The sequence below is a fragment of the Cryptomeria japonica genome, chromosome 9, assembly GCF_030272615.1.
Source record: "Cryptomeria japonica chromosome 9, Sugi_1.0, whole genome shotgun sequence".
NCBI lineage: Eukaryota > Viridiplantae > Streptophyta > Pinopsida > Cupressales > Cupressaceae > Cryptomeria > Cryptomeria japonica.
The window spans coordinates 541,401,317-541,420,443 of record NC_081413.1 but is presented as its reverse complement, the minus strand read 5'-3'; the positions used below and the strand labels follow the sequence as shown (position 1 = coordinate 541,420,443).

Sequence of the window (19,127 nt, the reverse complement as noted above, 5' to 3'; positions counted from 1 at the left end):
ATCATTGCTGGAAGTGATCAAAAAGGCAAGAATTCAGAAAGAAAAAATTCCATTGCTTTGCCATTCATCAGCAGAAAAAACTATGTCACTTTTTTCTCTGCAGTTTTTGCTACAAACATATGGTTGAAAATTGCCCTTTGACCCCACGTTACACTCATTTTAGAATCGTTGAAGACATTATCCTAAAGAGTTCCAGCAACCCACCTTCCAGTAAACCTTCTCAATTGCCATAATCAATAGTTGCCATGATTTATCTATTGGCAGCTTTGGCTAAAAAGAATTCCTAGAACTTTTCATTTAAATTAATAGCCAGTCAAAAAGTTATAACCAGTATATGTTATTACTTGAGAATTGTAAAACACTTCTTTTATCTAATACAGTAAGTCTCCACCAGCAGTTTAGATTTCTATAGAATTACAGGTTGTTTTCTTCTTAGTGCATTAATTGCAAACTTGTCTCAAGATTGTGCCAAAGAAAAATGGACCTCCTTATTTAAAAATATTACAAGTTATATTTTAATGGTGTGAGTAGTCCAAATCCTGGAAAATCTGCAATTGGATGAACTAACCAAGGGACATGCACACATTTACATGTTGATTATATGGGTAGTCCCAGTAATGCGGAATCCAATAACCTAGTTAAGGTGCTTACTATGCATATGGAAAAAATATGTTGCACATAAAGGATCACTCATCTATTGTAGTAAATTCCTTCATTTAGTCCACACATATGGCACCAATACGCTGTGCATAGTGCCATAGACGATGACTAAAGAAATATTTGAAAATACACCAGGGGATGCATTTGATATCATTTGCATCCATGAGAAGTTAAAGAATCTTGAGCAATAGTACGGCACTAGAAATCCTCTTGCACAACACTGTTGGATTTCGTTGTTCATTGCTGCTGCTAGGATATGTTGTTGTCATTGATGTCAACATATTCTTATGAGTTATTCCGGTGAGTTTGGGAAGAGTTTTCGGTCCGGTTTTGTAGTTTGGTTGTGCTTATCACTGTTTTGTAGAATCCGGTATTTCCTCCGGTATATTCCGGTGTGATCAGATCTTGTGTTGAGACTTTGGATTATTGTTTGGGATGATCTTGTGTATCTTCATTTTAGTTGGTTCGTGATTTGGTGCTCCACAAGTTATCTTGTGTGAGCTCTAGGCAGTGTGCCTGAATGCATATGCATTCCCCATTGTAATATTTTCACATACTACTACAGAGTATCATCTTACTGTGGGTAGGTTCCCACCGTGGTTTTTTCCTTAACCGGGTTTTCCACGTCAAAATCTTGGTGTTATGCGTTGTGATGTTAATTTACTTATCTATCTGTTACTGCAGTTTATCAGTTTATGTTTTGGAATTTAATTTGTTGTGATCCGGTTAAGACTGATTCACCCCCCCCCCCTCTCAGTCTTCCTTCTTGATTGCTGCTAACAAGCACAATATGGCGTACACTCTTGAGCTTCCTTCATCACAAGTCTTCCTCCAAAATCTAGGTAATGTTGTCAGCTTGAATTTGTGACTGCCCTCATTCTAGTCAAATTCAGCCCTACATATAAAAGATTTACAACATTATTTGTCTATTGGACTAAGACTTGGGCATGTCAATTTCTTTTCCCCAAGCAGCTCAACAGATCTATAACTATTGAATGTGTCAGCCATTACCCCAAGCAAACCCTGAACTGGCACAGGAATCTCTCTCATGCATTTAAGTACTCTGCTAAAAATACTCGGCATATTCTTAAGAAATGCAACCATGCATGAATGATGATTTGCCAAACATCATCATCGAGTTCAAATACAAGCTCAAGAAGCAAGATCTTAAAGAGAGATTCATTAGGGCTAAGAAAAATCAAAAGCATTCATCACATTTTTCAATTTAATTCCATGCTTGAATTATTTTTTATCAAAATTGTTGAAGTTATCTTGATAGATAAGACATGGTTTGCTTGAACTCTTTGCATTAAGCCCCAGATCCTCTGGTGGATATTCTACTGTAGGAATTTTAGGATACCCTAAGTTAATGTTTGTTAAGGTTTGCTCCATGTTAAAAGATTGTTAGGGTCATATGAGGGATAGATGTTATAGACACAAAAAGATTATTCTGTGCACAAGCAAACTCGCTTGTCCTATTAAAATTCATCCAAATGTCAAACTTTGTCAATGTACAATGGAACTTTGTACCATGTTAACAGAAGAGGAGTTTGAGGCGGAGGTTGCAGACACCCTGAAGAATCTGGTTTAGTCTCTTCTGCTGTCTTTCTGTCTTCTAGTCTTCTACTGTCTTAAGGCTGCTGGTTTTATGGTAATATTTTGGGCAGCTTTTCTGATTTGTGTTTGTACTGTTCAATGTTAATCATGGTTTAACACCAGTTGTTAAAGGGTTTCGGGTCCCTTCAAAACCTGTTTTTTACCATAATCAAAAAACAATCTCATGACTTCATGTTCCTCCACTTCTTTCGGTACTAACAACAGAAAGAGATTGGAAAGCCTTTATTGGCCTCAAGAAAATATTGTTGTCTGGGTCTTTGTTGTAACCTATAATCAGGATCAAGCTAACTAAAAGCAATACTTAATATTTGCTATTGACTTAACCTCCTACAGAAGGGTAACCTACAAGGTTAATTATGCTTATTCTCCCTCACAAAATGTAACTAACCCTCAACCCTCAATAGGCCTGAAATTCTCTTCACACTGCCCAATGAGAACATTAAAATAGTCTCATCTAATTACACGCCACCACAATAAACTAAAATTAACATATATGATTATAACCCCTAATACACCTACCTACAAATCAATTTCTTGCACCAAACTCAAATAAGGTATCTAGGCATCTTACCATCAAATAGTCATAAAATCAAAACCTATCCACAAAACGAACCTAGATTTTAGACAGCCACCTACTATCAAAGCAAGCCAAGATGGACTTTTCATCTATAGCCCACTATCATAGCAAGCCAAGATGGACTTTTCACCTACAGCACACTATCATAGTAAACCAAGATACACTTATCATCTATTATTCATATGATGGGTATTTGTGGATGTTTCCAATGCACTCTGCAGTGCATTGCAAATAGTCAAATAACAATTTTATATAAAGCACAGCTCTAGAATGGTAAATGGAAGACATCAACAAATCAACATTACAAAGGCAATTAAACAATGTTGATCTAGTGTACTATATAATCCATTAGTACTGACAATGACATTCATGTACATGGGTAATTAAATCAGGTTTGGCAGACTGCAATTGATGAATGATACAAGCCATTATATAATCCCTTGTTTCAAGGAACATAGAAAGCAACTCACAAGTTAATGTACCTAGTAGTCAAACTTGAAGTAGAGGGCATTCTTCAAATAGTTTGGTCCAATTGAAAAAGATTGCATTAGACATGATCTTCACTATAATTTGAATTATATACGTGAACAAGAACAGTGCAGTGCAACCTGAACTTTCTACCCAAAATAATGATATATACCTTACCAGCAAAATGTGTAAGCATACCAACTTCAAGAACAGATTGTCAAATAATCCAGTGGTTTCAAATGGGATGGAAACATATTTTTCAAGATCATTTCCTAAGATATTTAAATATAAAATGAAAAACCCCAACTCATGTACAAGTAGAATAGCAAAATTATAACCAGCCTATTAATAAAACAGTACCTTCAACATAGGTGTGTAAAGTTCTTGGCTTGACTTTAAAATATTGTGCTAGAAATTGTAATTCATCAAATATCTCCATCAATGGAAAAACTAATTTGAAATGGGAATAAAAAACTTAAATTATGATAAAAGATATTCTAACTATATTAATGTGGAATAGTCTAATTAAAATCTACATGTGATAAACTAGCTTCTTGCCTATACTGGATTTGACCTAAGAACCTATCCAAAATCATACAAGTCAATTAAAAGCAGAGTCCATAACATAAAAGATAACTCTACAAATGGAAAAACTAATTTGAAATGGGATTAAAAAACTTAAATTATGAGAAAAGATATTCTATCTATATTAATGTGGAATAGTCTAATTAAAATCTACATGTGATAAACTAGCTTCTTGCCTATACTGGATTTGACCTAAGAACCTATCCAAAATCATACAAGTCAATTAAAAGCAGAGTCCATGACATAAAAGATAACTCTACAAATGGATGTTTGAAAGAAACCTTTACTTTTAAGCAATCGATATTGCATATATTGATTGAAATATGGCTTACACTTTAAGTCTCATGCCCAGGTCCTGAAGAAATGTGCAATAGGACTTTCTGAAATATGCTTCTTTCTTCAAATCAATAGTATCCTTCCTTGATGGAGAGTTTTCTTCAATTTCTTGTCTGCTAAAATACCAGTTTGAGCTAGAATGATCTGGCTCCTCCAATTTAGTATGGGCTAAAGCATTTGTTCCACCTTCTGCAATATCAACTTGAGAAGGATCGCCTGACAAGAACCCAGCCATAACCTTGGTTTTTCCTTGTTTGTTCGACAAATGAGAAACTTCAGCAGCTGCTATCAACTTTTCTTAGTAGATTGGCTTAATTTCTTTAGAGCTTATACACTCATCCACAATTGCACTGCAGTCCTACAGTCCGAGTGAATAAATATAAAATGTTAAGAGGTCAAAACCATGCAACAAAATGCTTTCATACTAAAAACAAAAGCAGTGGCTCTTAATCACACAATGGAATTAAAAAGTTGATAAAATCAAATATTACAAAATACATACAGAAACCAATATTATAAGTCTCAAAATGAAAAAAGATCACTCCCAACATTCAAATATTGCAACCAAAATAAACGTGTAGACATTTGTTTCTTTTTACATTAAATGTCAATAGCTAGGAAGCAATTTTGAGATAAAAACAACATAAATGATCTAAATTTCCCAACTGAAAAACTTCTACACTTGTTTCTTTTTACATTAAATGTCAATAGCTAGGAAGCAATTTTGAGATAAAAACAACATAAATGATCTAAATTTCCCAACTGAAAAACTTTCTTTAAGTTGTTACCAACCAGAACTTTGTACACCAAAGATGAAATGCACCTAAGGCTATTTTTTGGATATACAGTTCTTACATCGATGTCAATTTACTAGCAGACCATCAATGGGAAAGAGAAAATATTGACGAAAAATGAAAATTGGACCTGTTTATATCATCTATAATTGTATTCTACATGGTAGCAAAGCAACCACAATGTTCAAACCTTTACATACATATCATTACTTTCGCAAAGCTCTACGAGACTAAGATAAAATCATCAGACCAGCAAAATGGAGGCAATTGAAAACAAGAAGATGATAATTCCACTCAATTGGGCTGAGGTCCCATGAGGGGGCTTCAGCATCTATTTTGAGGAGCAGGTCCCATGAAGCGAAAAAATATTTGCTACAGGATTAATTGGAGCCTCTTCCTAAAGAATAACAACCCCTACTTCTTAATACTGCGGATTTGAGTGGGTGGAAAAGGCAGGGAGCTAGAAATTGCCCCACCAGCTTAGGCTTTTTTCCTAGCATTTGTCAATCATCTGAAGTTTTTCTTATATTATTTATACTCTTGAATGAAATATGCTAAATAATAAAATTTTGGAGCTTAAACCGAACTAAAAAAATTTATGGGCCACCCGCTTTAAAATAATCCTAAAAAAATCTTAGCAGAACCTACTGAAATTTTTTAGGAAGCCCCCCTCCATGGGACCCCTGCCTTAATATATTTTGTTAAGACCCATCTGGTCAAGCTCAATGCCAATGTGTAATGTCCCCTTCCGAGTGATGGTTATGTGGAGAAGAAATTTCTAGCCTTTCCCCATTCTCTGAGGCTAGAAAATTAGATGAATAATAAGGGAATGAGTGAATAATCAAATATTAGCCCAAAAAGCTAAAGTTTAGGAGCAATATATTTATTTATTCGTTAAGACTAATAAAGGGGCCACTTTTAAGTTACAACATTATTATTCTAGGAGATATCTTCATGGGGGGCTATTTAATAATTAATGTAAACCTTGGATATATTGCTAAGTCGCCAATGATGAGGTTTCAAGGCATCGATGACTTTTTGGCATTGCTGAAGTTATTATATAAAGGGGTTCGATGCATCAAGGAATTCATTCATACGATTCATTTTATTGAATTTCTTTCTCTGCAAATTTGTGGACAAGGAACACAATGGAAACCCTGTCCAAGTGGCTCTGGCCATAGTCCCAGGTCTACAACAGCATTCAAATTCATTCTGGAAGCAATAAATATCTGTTCGAAGCTTTATCGCTAAGGCTAAAGGTGTTTATTTGGCAATTGGAAGGCAACAATATCAGTTTGTTTGTTATCGCAGCCAGTTAGAAGGGTTTACAGCACTCAGAACAAGGATTCAGATTCGCTGATCAGACATCATCAACATCAGCAAATCATTTGTCAACAGTCCTTCTCTTCTTTTGATCATCATGAGCACATGACAAGGTTTGTGGCATGATATTTGGAGTGATAATTGGTTTCTTATGTTCAACACTTGTAATGATTTAGTTACTCGGATTTGGAATTGGAAAAGCCATTGCTGAATGTCAATAAATATCATATTAAACTGCCTATAACTTGCAAAATGTTCTTGAAATAAATTATCTCTTGAATTGGCCTGTGTTCTTATCTGTGATTAGTAAAAATCTCTAGCAACAATATTTCACAATGAAACAACCAAATGACCTGGCTGTACTAGTTATACTTGGTGTAGTTTGAGATGGCATGCACCATGTCATTGGAGTGAATTTTGAGATATTATAACTGAAGCTATAACTGTTAAGGAACATCTTGTTCAATTAAATGTAGAAAGTCATTCTAGGAATGATAATAACTCTATGCCCAGTGGTTTTTTGAATAACTTGGTGCCACCACCAACAATATAGCTAAAGCTTTAGCTCTTAAGGAAGACCTTCCAAATAATAGAGATAGTCACTCTGTGATGATAGTTATTAATAACTCTATGCCACTTTGGTCAACTCCACCATCATTTAAGTTGGACTAAAGTTCCAATAAAACCAGTGGCACCAAGTTATACTTGGTGTAATTTGAGATGGCATGCACCATGTCATTGGAGTGCATTTTGAGATATTATAACTGAAGCTATAACTGTTAAGGAACATCTTGTTCAATTAAATGTAGAAAGTCATTCTAGGAATGATAATAACTCTATGCCCAGTGGTTTTTTGAATAATTTGGTGCCACCACCAACAATATAGCTAAAGCTTTAGCTCTTAAGGAAGACCTTCCAAATGATAGAGATAGTCATTCTGTGATGATAGTTATTAATAACTCTATGCCACTTTGGTCAACTCCACCATCATTTAAGTTGGACTAAAGTTCCAATAAAACCAGTGCTGGAGCTGAAAAAGGATGCAAAGGTTTCGCTGATCTGCTGAAATTTAAAACACATGGGCACTACACTATAATAACATAGCCAAGGCTATTTCTATTTGAGAGGATATGTGGTAAGGAATGAAACTCTCCATTAAAAAATAATAACAATAGAGAACTTTATATAATCATTGATATATTAATCAGGAATAACAAAGAGGATGAGTCATTGTACAACTATGTTACCAGGAAGGAGAAATGGAAACCACAATGGCAACAGCAACATGACGACAAACAGAATATTTAGAGGGTTCCTATAAGAAACAGATTTTATATACATATACATTTTCAAAACCTCAGATTCATTTAAAGCTCTATCTCACAAAAAATATGATTAAAAAAAGTAGAAAAATGTAAATATTTAAAAGGTAATTTAAAAGTTTAAAACATTCTATTAAAGAAAAAATCATTTAAATTCCATTCTTTTCATTATAAAACAATCTATATAAGTTATTTAATAATATATTATATTTTCCTCAAATAATTTCTTAAAATGTACTGTCCCCTAATGGTACCCTCTTATATTCTGACCTTGAATTACAATTTTAGTATGGTGATTACAATAGAGGGACACTATTGTCAACTAAGCTTGGTCTAGATCCTCCACAACAGATTAGTCAACATTTCCATTATGCCTTAATAGACTATATATCCAGCATTAATTATATATTGCATAATTATGTGAAGGATTCAACAAATCTCTCTCCCTACACCAGTTCCCATAATGGATCTCAAGGAGAATCACCCAATGCGCCTCGAGTCTACCCCTCTTCAACAAGCCCAAGAGCACCAAGGACTTCATCAACTTGACCTCTTGGCCCACACTCGGGGTTGGCGTACCTGCTGGAGCCTAGTGCTCTTGCTTCCTTGTATTCTCCCTCCGTAATTGGATGGTGAGATTGAAAGGTATTACAGACTCCATCATATAATTTACTTAATCGTCATATGAACAGTTAGTGATAGAAAGGCATTATTAAACTGTCACACATATTGCAGTCTATATTAATATTACTATTAAAAGCTGCATAGGAACATTATCAGGCTTCATATATTAAGCATACATATTCAGCTCGTCCCCATGCATACCACCAAGAACAAAGATGTTACTACCTGGAACTTAATAACAGTTCTGATCTGATCTGGTCTGATCCATGGTGATATCCCTGGATGCTTTTGATTCCTTTCCTTTATATCTCTCAATGTGAGGGAGAGGTCACACCTCTTCATCATGTATGCCCTTTGGCAAGAGACGTGCCCTTTCCACCATTAGCACCCTTTCAAAGAGTGCAACTCTTCATTATATCTGCCCTTTGAAAGGGACACAACCTTTCACAATCAAATCTGCACTTCTTATTCAAATCAGATCTGCACTTCTGATTTCACAATTATCCCCTTCTCAAATGAGGTTCTCTTCTCTCTTTTATATACCATGTTTGAGGGAGTCAACCTTTCCTTCCATGTCTTTTGACCATTCATTAACTTAATTAAATTTTGATTATATTTAATTATATTATTTTATATTTTAATTTTAATTTTATTTTTATTCTTTTGATTTTTAATATTATTATTATTTATTATTAAATTCTATTTCAAAGTGGGGACATTACATACAAGGACTTGTATCATGCATGGTATTTCTAATTTTATGGAAATATAATTAGATTTTTTTTAATTTTTGGTCAAGGGAAAAAGAAATCAGAATAAATAAACTGGTAGATCAAGCAAACCATGGTTACCCTAAGACCCATCTCCCACCCCATTAGACATGTCTTGGAGATGGAGACATGTCTCCAATACCAGAGAGGTTTTCGGAAACTTGCTGATGCACAGGGTTCTTCTGGCTGCCATCTCCGAAGTCTACCAACCAGAAATTGACATATCCCGCTAGAAAACTTTGGGCAAAACACATTAAAAGGCAGACAAGGAAAGCAAATAAATAAAATAAGCCTGCATAATGTTTCATGCTGATATTTTGGATGAAGCAAAAATCCATGCAAAGTTATAGCGATCGGATCTACTGACTGTGTAGAATTTTTGAGGGGGACATAAACAATTGTATGACTGATTTTATGTCATTGTAATGGTCTAAATGACATTGCCTTTACTATTTACTGCTCTTATATGACTGGTTTACTATTCTTGTTTTCAAAGTTCTATGTCATAATATTTTCTGGAAATTGTTATATTATAATTAAAAAAAGGCGCTCCAAGTACACCAGAAGATATATACCATTATTAGAAAAATAATGCCTGCAAGAGTCCTGGAATAAATTTTGAAAATGAAGAAAACTTTCTTTACTCCTTGAAGTACGAGAAAAGCCTAAAAAATTGCAGAGATTTTTATTCATAAAAGCAGACTTCTTCACAAAGCTTGAAATGACCATTTGCAACAGGAAACACATTACAACCACCATAACATGAAATGGAGGTTTCCCATCACATTTCTGATAACAAAGTTGTACAGTAAAATTAAATCCTGGCGGACATCTGGTTCATCACATTCAAATCTGTAACACATCTAATAAACATGTCAGCAGGTCAGCCCAAAAAAGTAGCTGACTACCATACATATTTGATAGTATGCATTTAGGCATAGCTGTAACTGTTTTCTATTCAGGTCTGCTTAATAATAGGCAACTTGTTAAATGCTTAAAACAGTCATAAGTTAGTATTTTATCATATAAATTTTTTTGTATTCACAGGATGGTAGGTCATATTTAGCTGCATTTTCCCTGTAATTCACTCACTGTGTTTCAATCTGATATGGTATTAAAGCAATGTCTTTCGAACATTGCTGATTGTCATATTCTTTCATGTGAACAGCGGAGTGTTGTACAGCAGTAGCATCAAATTTGGAAATGTCATTTTTGTTTGTTAGTGTGGCCTGTGAATAGATGATTAGCTTGTATCAAAGGCAGATTACAAGGCATTGAAGAAGAGTTTAGAGATTGCTGAAGATTATATATTGTTGGCCAATCTGATGCAAACCCTCCATTGTTAATATAAGCATTTCTCATTGCTATACGTGAAGATAAGATAAATTTTCAGGCCAGTCTAAACACTAGTATTATGAGATGAGGATCAGAAAGTGCACACTCAGGATCATAGTTTAAAAAATCACCAAAAACTCGTGAGTACTCACCGGTCAGTTAATCGTGTGATTAACTGGCTCAATTGCCCACAAGTTATGGGTGAGTATTCAACAATAGCTTGTGAATTCAATATAAAAACTTGGCACCTGCTATAAAAGTCTGTCTGCCAAAAAAAAAACATTTTTCATCATTTTTGGAATCTATTTATTCAATCATTTGAGCAGTGAAGGCACCACCCCACAACCCTGCCCTGTATGCAACTAGGAATGTGTCAAGGGCATTGCCCGCAGAAGCCAGAAGGGGCACTACCCCAAAACACCTGCTTTGGTTTTTAAAAGCAATAAATAAAAATTGTTTTGGGTCCATGTTTTCCACATGAAATTTGTAATATATTAATACAGATATGTAGTTTATAATCATATGATGCTGTCATGCGACTCAAACATGCTTTTTAATCTATCAATTAAGGAAAAACTACTTATGACCTTTGTAAGTTCCATTTTATGCATTTTTTTAGATTATTTTACATGTTTTTTAATGCTTGTAAATTTTGTGAGTGAATTTTTCAACTTTGCTGGCAATAACACCTCCCTTTTGGTATTGACCATCTGGTACGTGAGGCCACAGCAGGTGTATGCGTAGGTTGATTTGGTCAGGCAACATTTGGACAGCAATAATTTAACTATCCAGAAACAGTTTTAGTTCACCCACTCTAGCGCATTAGTGTCAAAGTGATGGGCTATAAGAGGAAGCACTTAATGCATATGCAATTGAGAGTTGTATCGAGGAAGCTTATAACTTTAAAAAATTTAAATGTTAATGGAATATTTATACATATTGAGCTGCAGATTGAATTAATCTTGTATCTTCTGATCTGGTGGATAGTTTTGCTTGAAATTTTGCCACATTGTGTGTAGAAAATTTATGAAGTTCCATCTAACTGTGTTTTGCTCCAGCATTACCAAGTCTCTTGATTTTAATTGTTTCCATAAACCCAAAGTCTAGTATTGTGTCCAATAATAGCAGTAATCTGAACTTTTCTGTTACCAAACTCTCAAAAATTGACTCAGAAGAATTATAGATTATGGAGTCAAAATATACACACCATTTGTGAGTATCAATACCTTGACCAGATTTTGTTGGAGGAGAAAAAACCATATAATGATCTACAGGACCATGAGAGGAGACAGACGGAAGCCATATTGCTTTTGAAGTTGTCTGCCATAGATGAATTGATTCCAGAAGTTCAAAATGCTACTGATGCAGACACTCTTTGGGAGAATCTAAAAATCAAATCCCAGAGATCGGAGTATAGCCTGGCCTTGTGTTTGAAAATTGTATTGTTTTCTTCTAGTTGTAGTGTAATGTCCCTTTTCTAGAACATTTCTAATTTTTGCCCTAAAAGAATAATTCCAACTTAGAATGATAACTGCATTATATTTATAAATAAAACTTTATCTAAAATAATGAAATTTTATTATAATAGTCAAATTAATAATTCTTTGAATAATTCTGAAAATAGAACTTATCTTGGTTTTCTGGTATAATTCTCCTTCAAACTGTGATAATTTCTTCTTTTATGTTTGCTTTGGAAGTGCTTTCAGATCTACCTGAATCATGGGTTTTCTTCCCTAACACAGCAATGGTAAGATTAAGGGTTGTGTGTGTGTGTATACATATATCTATGTATGTATGTATACATATATGTGTGTGTGTATATAAATGTGTGTGTGTGTATATATGTGTGTGTGTGTGTCTGTGTGTACATATAGGCTGAAAGGCATTCTTCAACACAACATTAGGCACAAAGATAATGAGGGGATTTTCATTCATGAATTTGTTGACTCGGATTCGACAAGTACATAGGAACTCAGAGCTCCTCGTTTAGCAGAAACAAACAGTAATAGCTCTTACTTCAGAACTTCAGACATTACACTGTATATAAACGCTTATTCTACAATTTGTGAAGCAATCTGGTTTTGCAAGTTGGTGGAGCAATTGATGTGTGTTTTATGCTAATAGTCAGAGTTAAATCAAGCTCACAGGCAATCCTGATTTACAGGATTGGTCTAAGCACACATATATCTGATATCATTTCCTCAAAGTCAGGGTACAGAGGTATCAAGCAGCCCTTGAGTATGTTTCTTTAGAGTTGCAGGTTGCTGATGTGCTAACCAAGTCCCTACCAATAAAGAATTATGGCTTTTAAAGAGAAAAACTGTGAAAGCGGAGAACCACTTGATCCTTGTCATGTGGGAGTGTTAGTCCATTTGTTCACAACAAGTTCTCCCAGCATGTTTTCTAAATTTTGGAGTTTTGATCGTTTAATGGCTTTTTATTCTTAGTGAACTTCTAATTTAGAAAGGTTTCCAATGTAGGACAATAAGTCACATCTCATTTGTTTATAAATTTTGATAAAAGGCCTAAAATTAGCAGCTTCTATCTTCAAGAGGTACCTTATTTATCTTTCTAAACATTTTTCAAATGTGGGTGTTCTGATTAATGCTTGAGGTGAGGATGTGTTTCAGATTTAAGGAATTTAACATCTTAGCAAACAGATGTGCAACTTAACAAAAATAAATCAGGTAAAGGTTATTTCCCAGTGCTGGTTAGGTTGAATAAATACCTTAATTACTGCCAGTTGCATAGATGATTCTGTTCACAAATTCTCTAACAGCAGTCACACTAAATTTGTCTTAGAGGGATGGGAGTGTCTCTTAAGTTGTAACTTGTAACTGAAGGTTTGATTTCATCACTTTAAAGATGGTTCCCGAATTTTCTTATTTGACCTATTTGAATGTGTTAATAGAATTTTCTTGAAAATATGAATCTGCTAGAAGCAAGCCAAATGGAGTTATTATAGTGAGCATGGCTAGGAGCAGGAAAGCAATTTCAATATACTTGACTTAAAAAGATCATGTTTTACCACAATTGCAATAAGTGTCATTGCTGTTTGAGTCTATCGAGGGTGAAAAAACAACTTACTAACAAGGGTACAGCCAGTAGACCAATCAGCAGCAGCTAAATTCTCACCAACTTGAGGTCAACAGTTCAAATCTTGTGCCCCCACGGATCTCCCTCACTCCAGCTAGACTTTACCAAGAAGAGGCAGGTATATAGTGACTGCTAACTAGAATCAGAAACCTAGTGAGCTGAGATGCAAACGAATGAAGCAAGGAAGGTGTTAGCAACCAGAGACAAACTCCTGACGTAGGTGGAGATAATGAAGAATTGTATCTGATTTCCCTGTTCATCCAAAAAAATTAGAAAAATCTTACCAACTTATTATATGATATAATAATTTTAGATAGCTCAAAAACTCTGCGATTGACCCATAGGAACACATGTCATGGGATTTTCTTGAACATATGAATCTACCGGAAGCAACCCAAATACATTTATTATATTGAGCAGGACTTTTGGCAAAAAAAACAACTCTAATAACCTAACTTGAAATAACCGTATCTGACCTGGACTCTCATAAATAAGAATCAAAGAGGTTTGAATCTATAAAGCTCCTTACATTGAACCCATGTGAATCTATATGAAGGAAACTGCAAACTGCTTTGGGCAATACAATATTTCTTCAGATACAAACCTTTTATACTCAATCTAAAGGTATTGGCATTCAGTTAAGATCGTTGATTATCTAATACATCGATTAATATATGCCCCCAAAGACTAACAGAGACAGTCTTAAGAAAGAGAGGCTGTAAGATATTATGGCAAAACGAAGTCCTCAACAAGGGATATGCCACTTTGTTAACAAAATTCTTGTGATTTGTTTAACATTTACATTGGCAATAATCTTACAAAAGGAACCCAAAAATCAGGCATGAGTCTCTAAATGAGATCATTAAAGAAGTAACTTTCGTGCATCCAATGCCCTAAAAACTTGGGCCATTTTCCTTGTAGACATAAATTTTCACCCAAAAGAATAAAAGCATCTCCAGTGTTAGGCTATTAAGGAAGTAACTGTGGCAATCGTTATACAGTAACATCACACCGAAAAACTAAGAGCTATTGTCATCCGTGCAAAATCAACATGGACCACGGATAAACCTACTTTATTGTTTTCTAGGACATCGCCCACCAATTTACTGACAGAGGTATCATTGTCAGTGGAAATATTTTCTTTTTAAATCAGTTTTTCCTACATAGATTCTTCACATTCCTCCTCAACTGACTCCCCGATAAAATTAGCTCCAAAACATTTCCCATGTTAAGAAACTGTCCCTTTCTCCAAGGCTTCGTTTTATGCTGCGCTCGTACATAATAGTTATAACCGACTGCCATTAACAACTCCGTTCTCGACAGTATTTACTCCCAAGCAATAAAAATCCTAAAAGCGACAAAACGGCGCCCCTAGAGATAGTTACCGTGTAAAGCTTCACTTGACACAACTCGAACTTGTTATCACAAATAACAGAATCCCGAAACAAATACATAACAGAAACCCTACAACCTAAACCCTACCATTCTTCATCGAAAATTCAAACTCGCCCACGGAAAATAGGAAAACTGTTAAGATTTTATTGATATAAATCTAAGTGCACAAAATTCAAGCAAAATCCCATTCAAACACCCTCAAAATGCTGCAAACAACATAACTGCTCCTAAAAATTTGAAAACCCATGATATCAAACGCAATAAAAATCAGGAGAGACATCATGAAAAGCCCCATCTTAGAACTCAAACACGTACCTTGTTGTCGTCCTCCTTGGAAAACACTCCCTCTGAAGATCCGGCAGACGCAGGACAGCAACAATCCAATGCACACCAGACTGGCATATATCGAAGGAAACTTAAAAAAAGCCCCGGTACGCCCCGTTTAAAGTGAGGGATTTCCCCCGTTAATTTTCACGGCCAAATGACGTGAGGCAAGACGGCATTTCAAATCATTTTCAGGACCCTCGCAGATTTTACCAACGTTTTTCTGCCGCCGACAATTTTACAGTGTTGGGGAAAAGTTCATCCACTATGTGGGTTTTGGGTTTTTGTATTGGCCAAACACCAACTAACTTTTTGTGGCCCCAAGCGCTGCCACGTGTCCATGGTTCAAAGTAACAATTTTTTTATTATTATTATTATTTTGTTTTGTTCTTTTTAAAAATGAGAATCTGACTTCCATGGGAATCCACCACTAACAAACACGGAGAATAATAATAAACTCAATGTTATAAGAGATTATGATTTTGGACACTTCTTCTATCTATCATTTTCATGAAATCCAAACCTCCATAAGATTTGTGTAGGATCTTCATTATAAATATATTTGGAGCAAATAAATGGATATTTTGAAGTTAGATTTTTTAATAGAAAAGGAGAGATTAATAATTAGCATATATCTTAAAATTAATTTGTATAAAATATGTTGAGAGATATCTTTGTAAGATGGTAGGCTTTTTTTGCTTTCGAATCGAAAAAACATCTTTTACTTTAAAAAATACAAAGTTAGGATAACAAAAACATAAAGTAAATCAAATCAAATCTAATATTAAATAATTAAATCTTCAAATGGAAAATGCTTATATTGTTTGGTTTGTGGACACGAAATAGAAACAACAAATCAAATCCAATATAAAATTTTATGTTCTAAATGGAAACCTGCCCCTGTTGGGTGCTTTGTTTATTGTTGGCTTTTTGTTTTTCTTTCAAGGATATGTTGAGCTCCATTGTAGCTTATGCCTCTCTCATAAAAAAATGACTTTTTCATGAAGATTCATAGTAAACGATATAAAATAGAAAAGGAAGTTATGGTATAATTTAGGCAGCAACTATTGAAGGTGTTTGTATGCAAAAACAAATTTATAACTACTCTTGGGTCCTACAGACTACTTAGTCTTGTTGATGTTGTCAAAATGTTCAATCATTTTATCTTTATTGAAGTTGAATTTCTCAAAGAAGTTTTAAGTAGATAGATAATTATGATATAATTTAGGCAGCATCTATTGAATGTGTTTGTATGCAAAACAATTTTATTACTACTCTCGGGTCCTGCAGACTACTTGGTCTAGTGGATGTTGTCAAAATGTTCAATCATTTCTTCTTTATTGAAGTTGAATCTCGCCAAGAAGTTTTAAGTAGATAGATAATTATGATATAATTTAGGCAGCATCTATTGAAGGTGTTTGTATGCAAAACAATTTTATTACTACTCTTGGGTCCTACAGACTACTTGGTCTTATGGATGTTGTCAAAATGTTCAATCATTTATTCTTTATTGAAGTTTCTCAAAGAAGTTTTAAGTAGAGGATGTCAACTTGCCACATTGCTTCTTCAATATGTGAATTGAAATGTACTATTTTTTTAATATAATTGCCATTATTATAAAGTAACAATTCAATGGTCGAGATTCTAAAGTCAAGCAAAAGAAGACTAGAGAAACACTAAAAAAAAAATTAAGAGATTTTATTGAACTATCGAATTCTTTCATTGATCGCATGTTCACAATCACATGTATTTGAAAATGTCAAGTAAAATAATGTCCAAGAAAATCAATGGCTTTATATGAAAGAGATTATTATAAAATTTATCCTTCAATGGGCTTAAGAACATGTCAAGCATACATAAGAGCTATATTATTAATGTTGTTAATATTTGTAAGTGCGCAAAAGTACATACGCCAACATTGCAACTCAATGATGATTTTTCAATCCAACTAATAACCCTAGAGGCATGAAATATACGTCCTCTCATCATTTTCCATCTTGATGGGAGTTCCCTCATCCTTCTTAGCCTCATATCCATCTTGTTTTAAGTCTTTGAACTAAATTTGAATTACTTGTGTGCCTCTAAAAAACTTTTGTAGACCTTCAACAAATGATCGCCTTCATGACCAACCCTAACAAAAGAAGTGAGCTTGTCATTTTTTGAGTATGCATAATTACTTCGGTTTCAATTGTTTCTTCACATTTTTTTCTCATAATTAAGTGTTCATTTGAATCTTGATTGAACCTTAAATCCCACTAACTTACCTTACACTCCTCTTGACTCTCAGTGAACTCTTTAATCATCTCTCCATCAAATCTTCAATCATGTCCCTGTCACTTACCCATGATTGAGAAGTTTCAAGCCTATAAATACCACCCTTGGCTTTACCACCTGAGAGATTGAATTTTCTTTGTATTTTTGTGAAGTTGTTGCTAATTGCTATGCATTCCTTATTCTCTTGATTTCAACACAAAGATGGTAAGTCATCTATAGATAATTAAAAATTAACATTAAAGTCTCCACCTATTATAACATTCTTATGCTCAACACGAGATATTGAAATCCCTTTCCCCTTCATACATCGAAGCTTCCTATAGCTTCCAAGTAATCTCAATTCCTAGATCCAAAGCTTCCAAATCCTCAAATTATCATCAAAAGAAGGTTCCAATTTTTGTGGTGAAGGGTGTAAAAGAATTTGGACTCTCTAATGGCATAAGGCACCACTGATAGTATTTAAAAGATTGCAATGCCCCTTCCTTGATCAAACTCGATTTAACTTAGTTTGACCCTGGTTGACTTCTTCTATTGTACAAGTGACTAGATGGTACTCTCTAATGTAATGACTTTATCATGATTTTAGGATATGATGTTAGTTATACATTTTATCTCTATGAATGTTTAGATGTTAGATTATATGCTTATGTACTGACCTTGGATTGACATATCTACTTTATGTATGAGATATATCTGGTGTTCATCTTCTTGTATGGGTTTAAGTCTGTATGGGGTGCGAGGGGATGATCTTTCGTCACCCACTTCAAAGGGACGCGGATTGTCGCAACTCTCCTCCACCAGTGTGCCTCTAAATGTTGTAGAAATGTATGTGTGTTTTCTTGGTGATGCAATTGCAGGTACCAAGCATCGATTCCACCTAAATCTTCAGGTCTGAGCGTGCTCTATGACCCAATGATAATGTAGAAAATATGGAGTTATCAATCAGACCCCTTGACGTGGCATTGTTCCTACGAAACGAGATTCTTGTTAGGTATTCTTGTGGTTGTGGATCGCTTTGTGGTTGTCTGGTTGTGTCTTGTTAGTCTTCATGCTATGCTAGTTTGCAGTTCGTTATTCTAGAGTATGGGTTAATATTTATGTAATATTGATTCTTAGAAAGAGAATTAATATTGTATGCCAGAAATGTGGTATCAACCTGCAAGAGGGGAAAACATCTCAAACATACACATGAAACATTATGTTAGAGTTATAAATCACAAAACAAGTTAGTGAACCAAAAACTCTCAAAATCGTTTCATGCTCCTCTATCCCTAAAGATCTTCAAGATTCAAGGTGGCCCTCACTTGGAAGAGCACTTGATCTCTCATATGACAACCTAGAGAACAAGATTTTAATGATGATTCTAGGATCAAAATGGATGCAACTGAGATCCTAGTGAATGGTGAGATGATGAATGAAAACTAAGGATGCAAGATGCAAAACTAGATATGATCAATATGATGAAGATAAGATGAAGCTATGTTAATTCCAAATTGAAGATTAAGATGAACTAAGTAAGCTAGATGAGGATGAAAACTAAGTAATTGATATGAAATTAAGCTAACTAAAAATGACCTAAAGCATGATGCAAATGCTAAGTGTTGTAATGTTAATGCTTGAAGAATTG

At 34.5% G+C, this 19,127-nt stretch overlaps 1 protein-coding gene across 5 annotated transcripts in view; it reads right to left on the bottom strand.

Moving 5' to 3' along the window:
- The window catches only part of LOC131052561 (cyclin-T1-3), a 61,525-nt gene extending 46,036 nt beyond the window's left edge, over positions 1 to 15,489 (bottom strand). The window contains exons 1-3 of one of the 5 annotated variants that reach the window (XM_057987145.2): positions 15,218 to 15,489; positions 13,499 to 13,759; positions 4,240 to 4,601 (exon numbers count right to left, since the gene is read on the bottom strand). In XM_057987145.2, coding sequence (XP_057843128.2) covers positions 4,240 to 4,478 — 239 coding nt within the window. In that variant the 5' untranslated portion in view covers positions 4,479 to 4,601; positions 13,499 to 13,759; positions 15,218 to 15,489. The remainder of the gene's footprint in view (positions 1 to 4,239; positions 4,602 to 13,498; positions 13,760 to 15,217) is intronic. The other 4 variants (XM_057987148.2, XM_057987147.2, XM_057987146.2 and 1 more) reach the window with 4 other exon arrangements.
- Between the last annotated feature and the right edge of the window lie 3,638 nt (positions 15,490 to 19,127).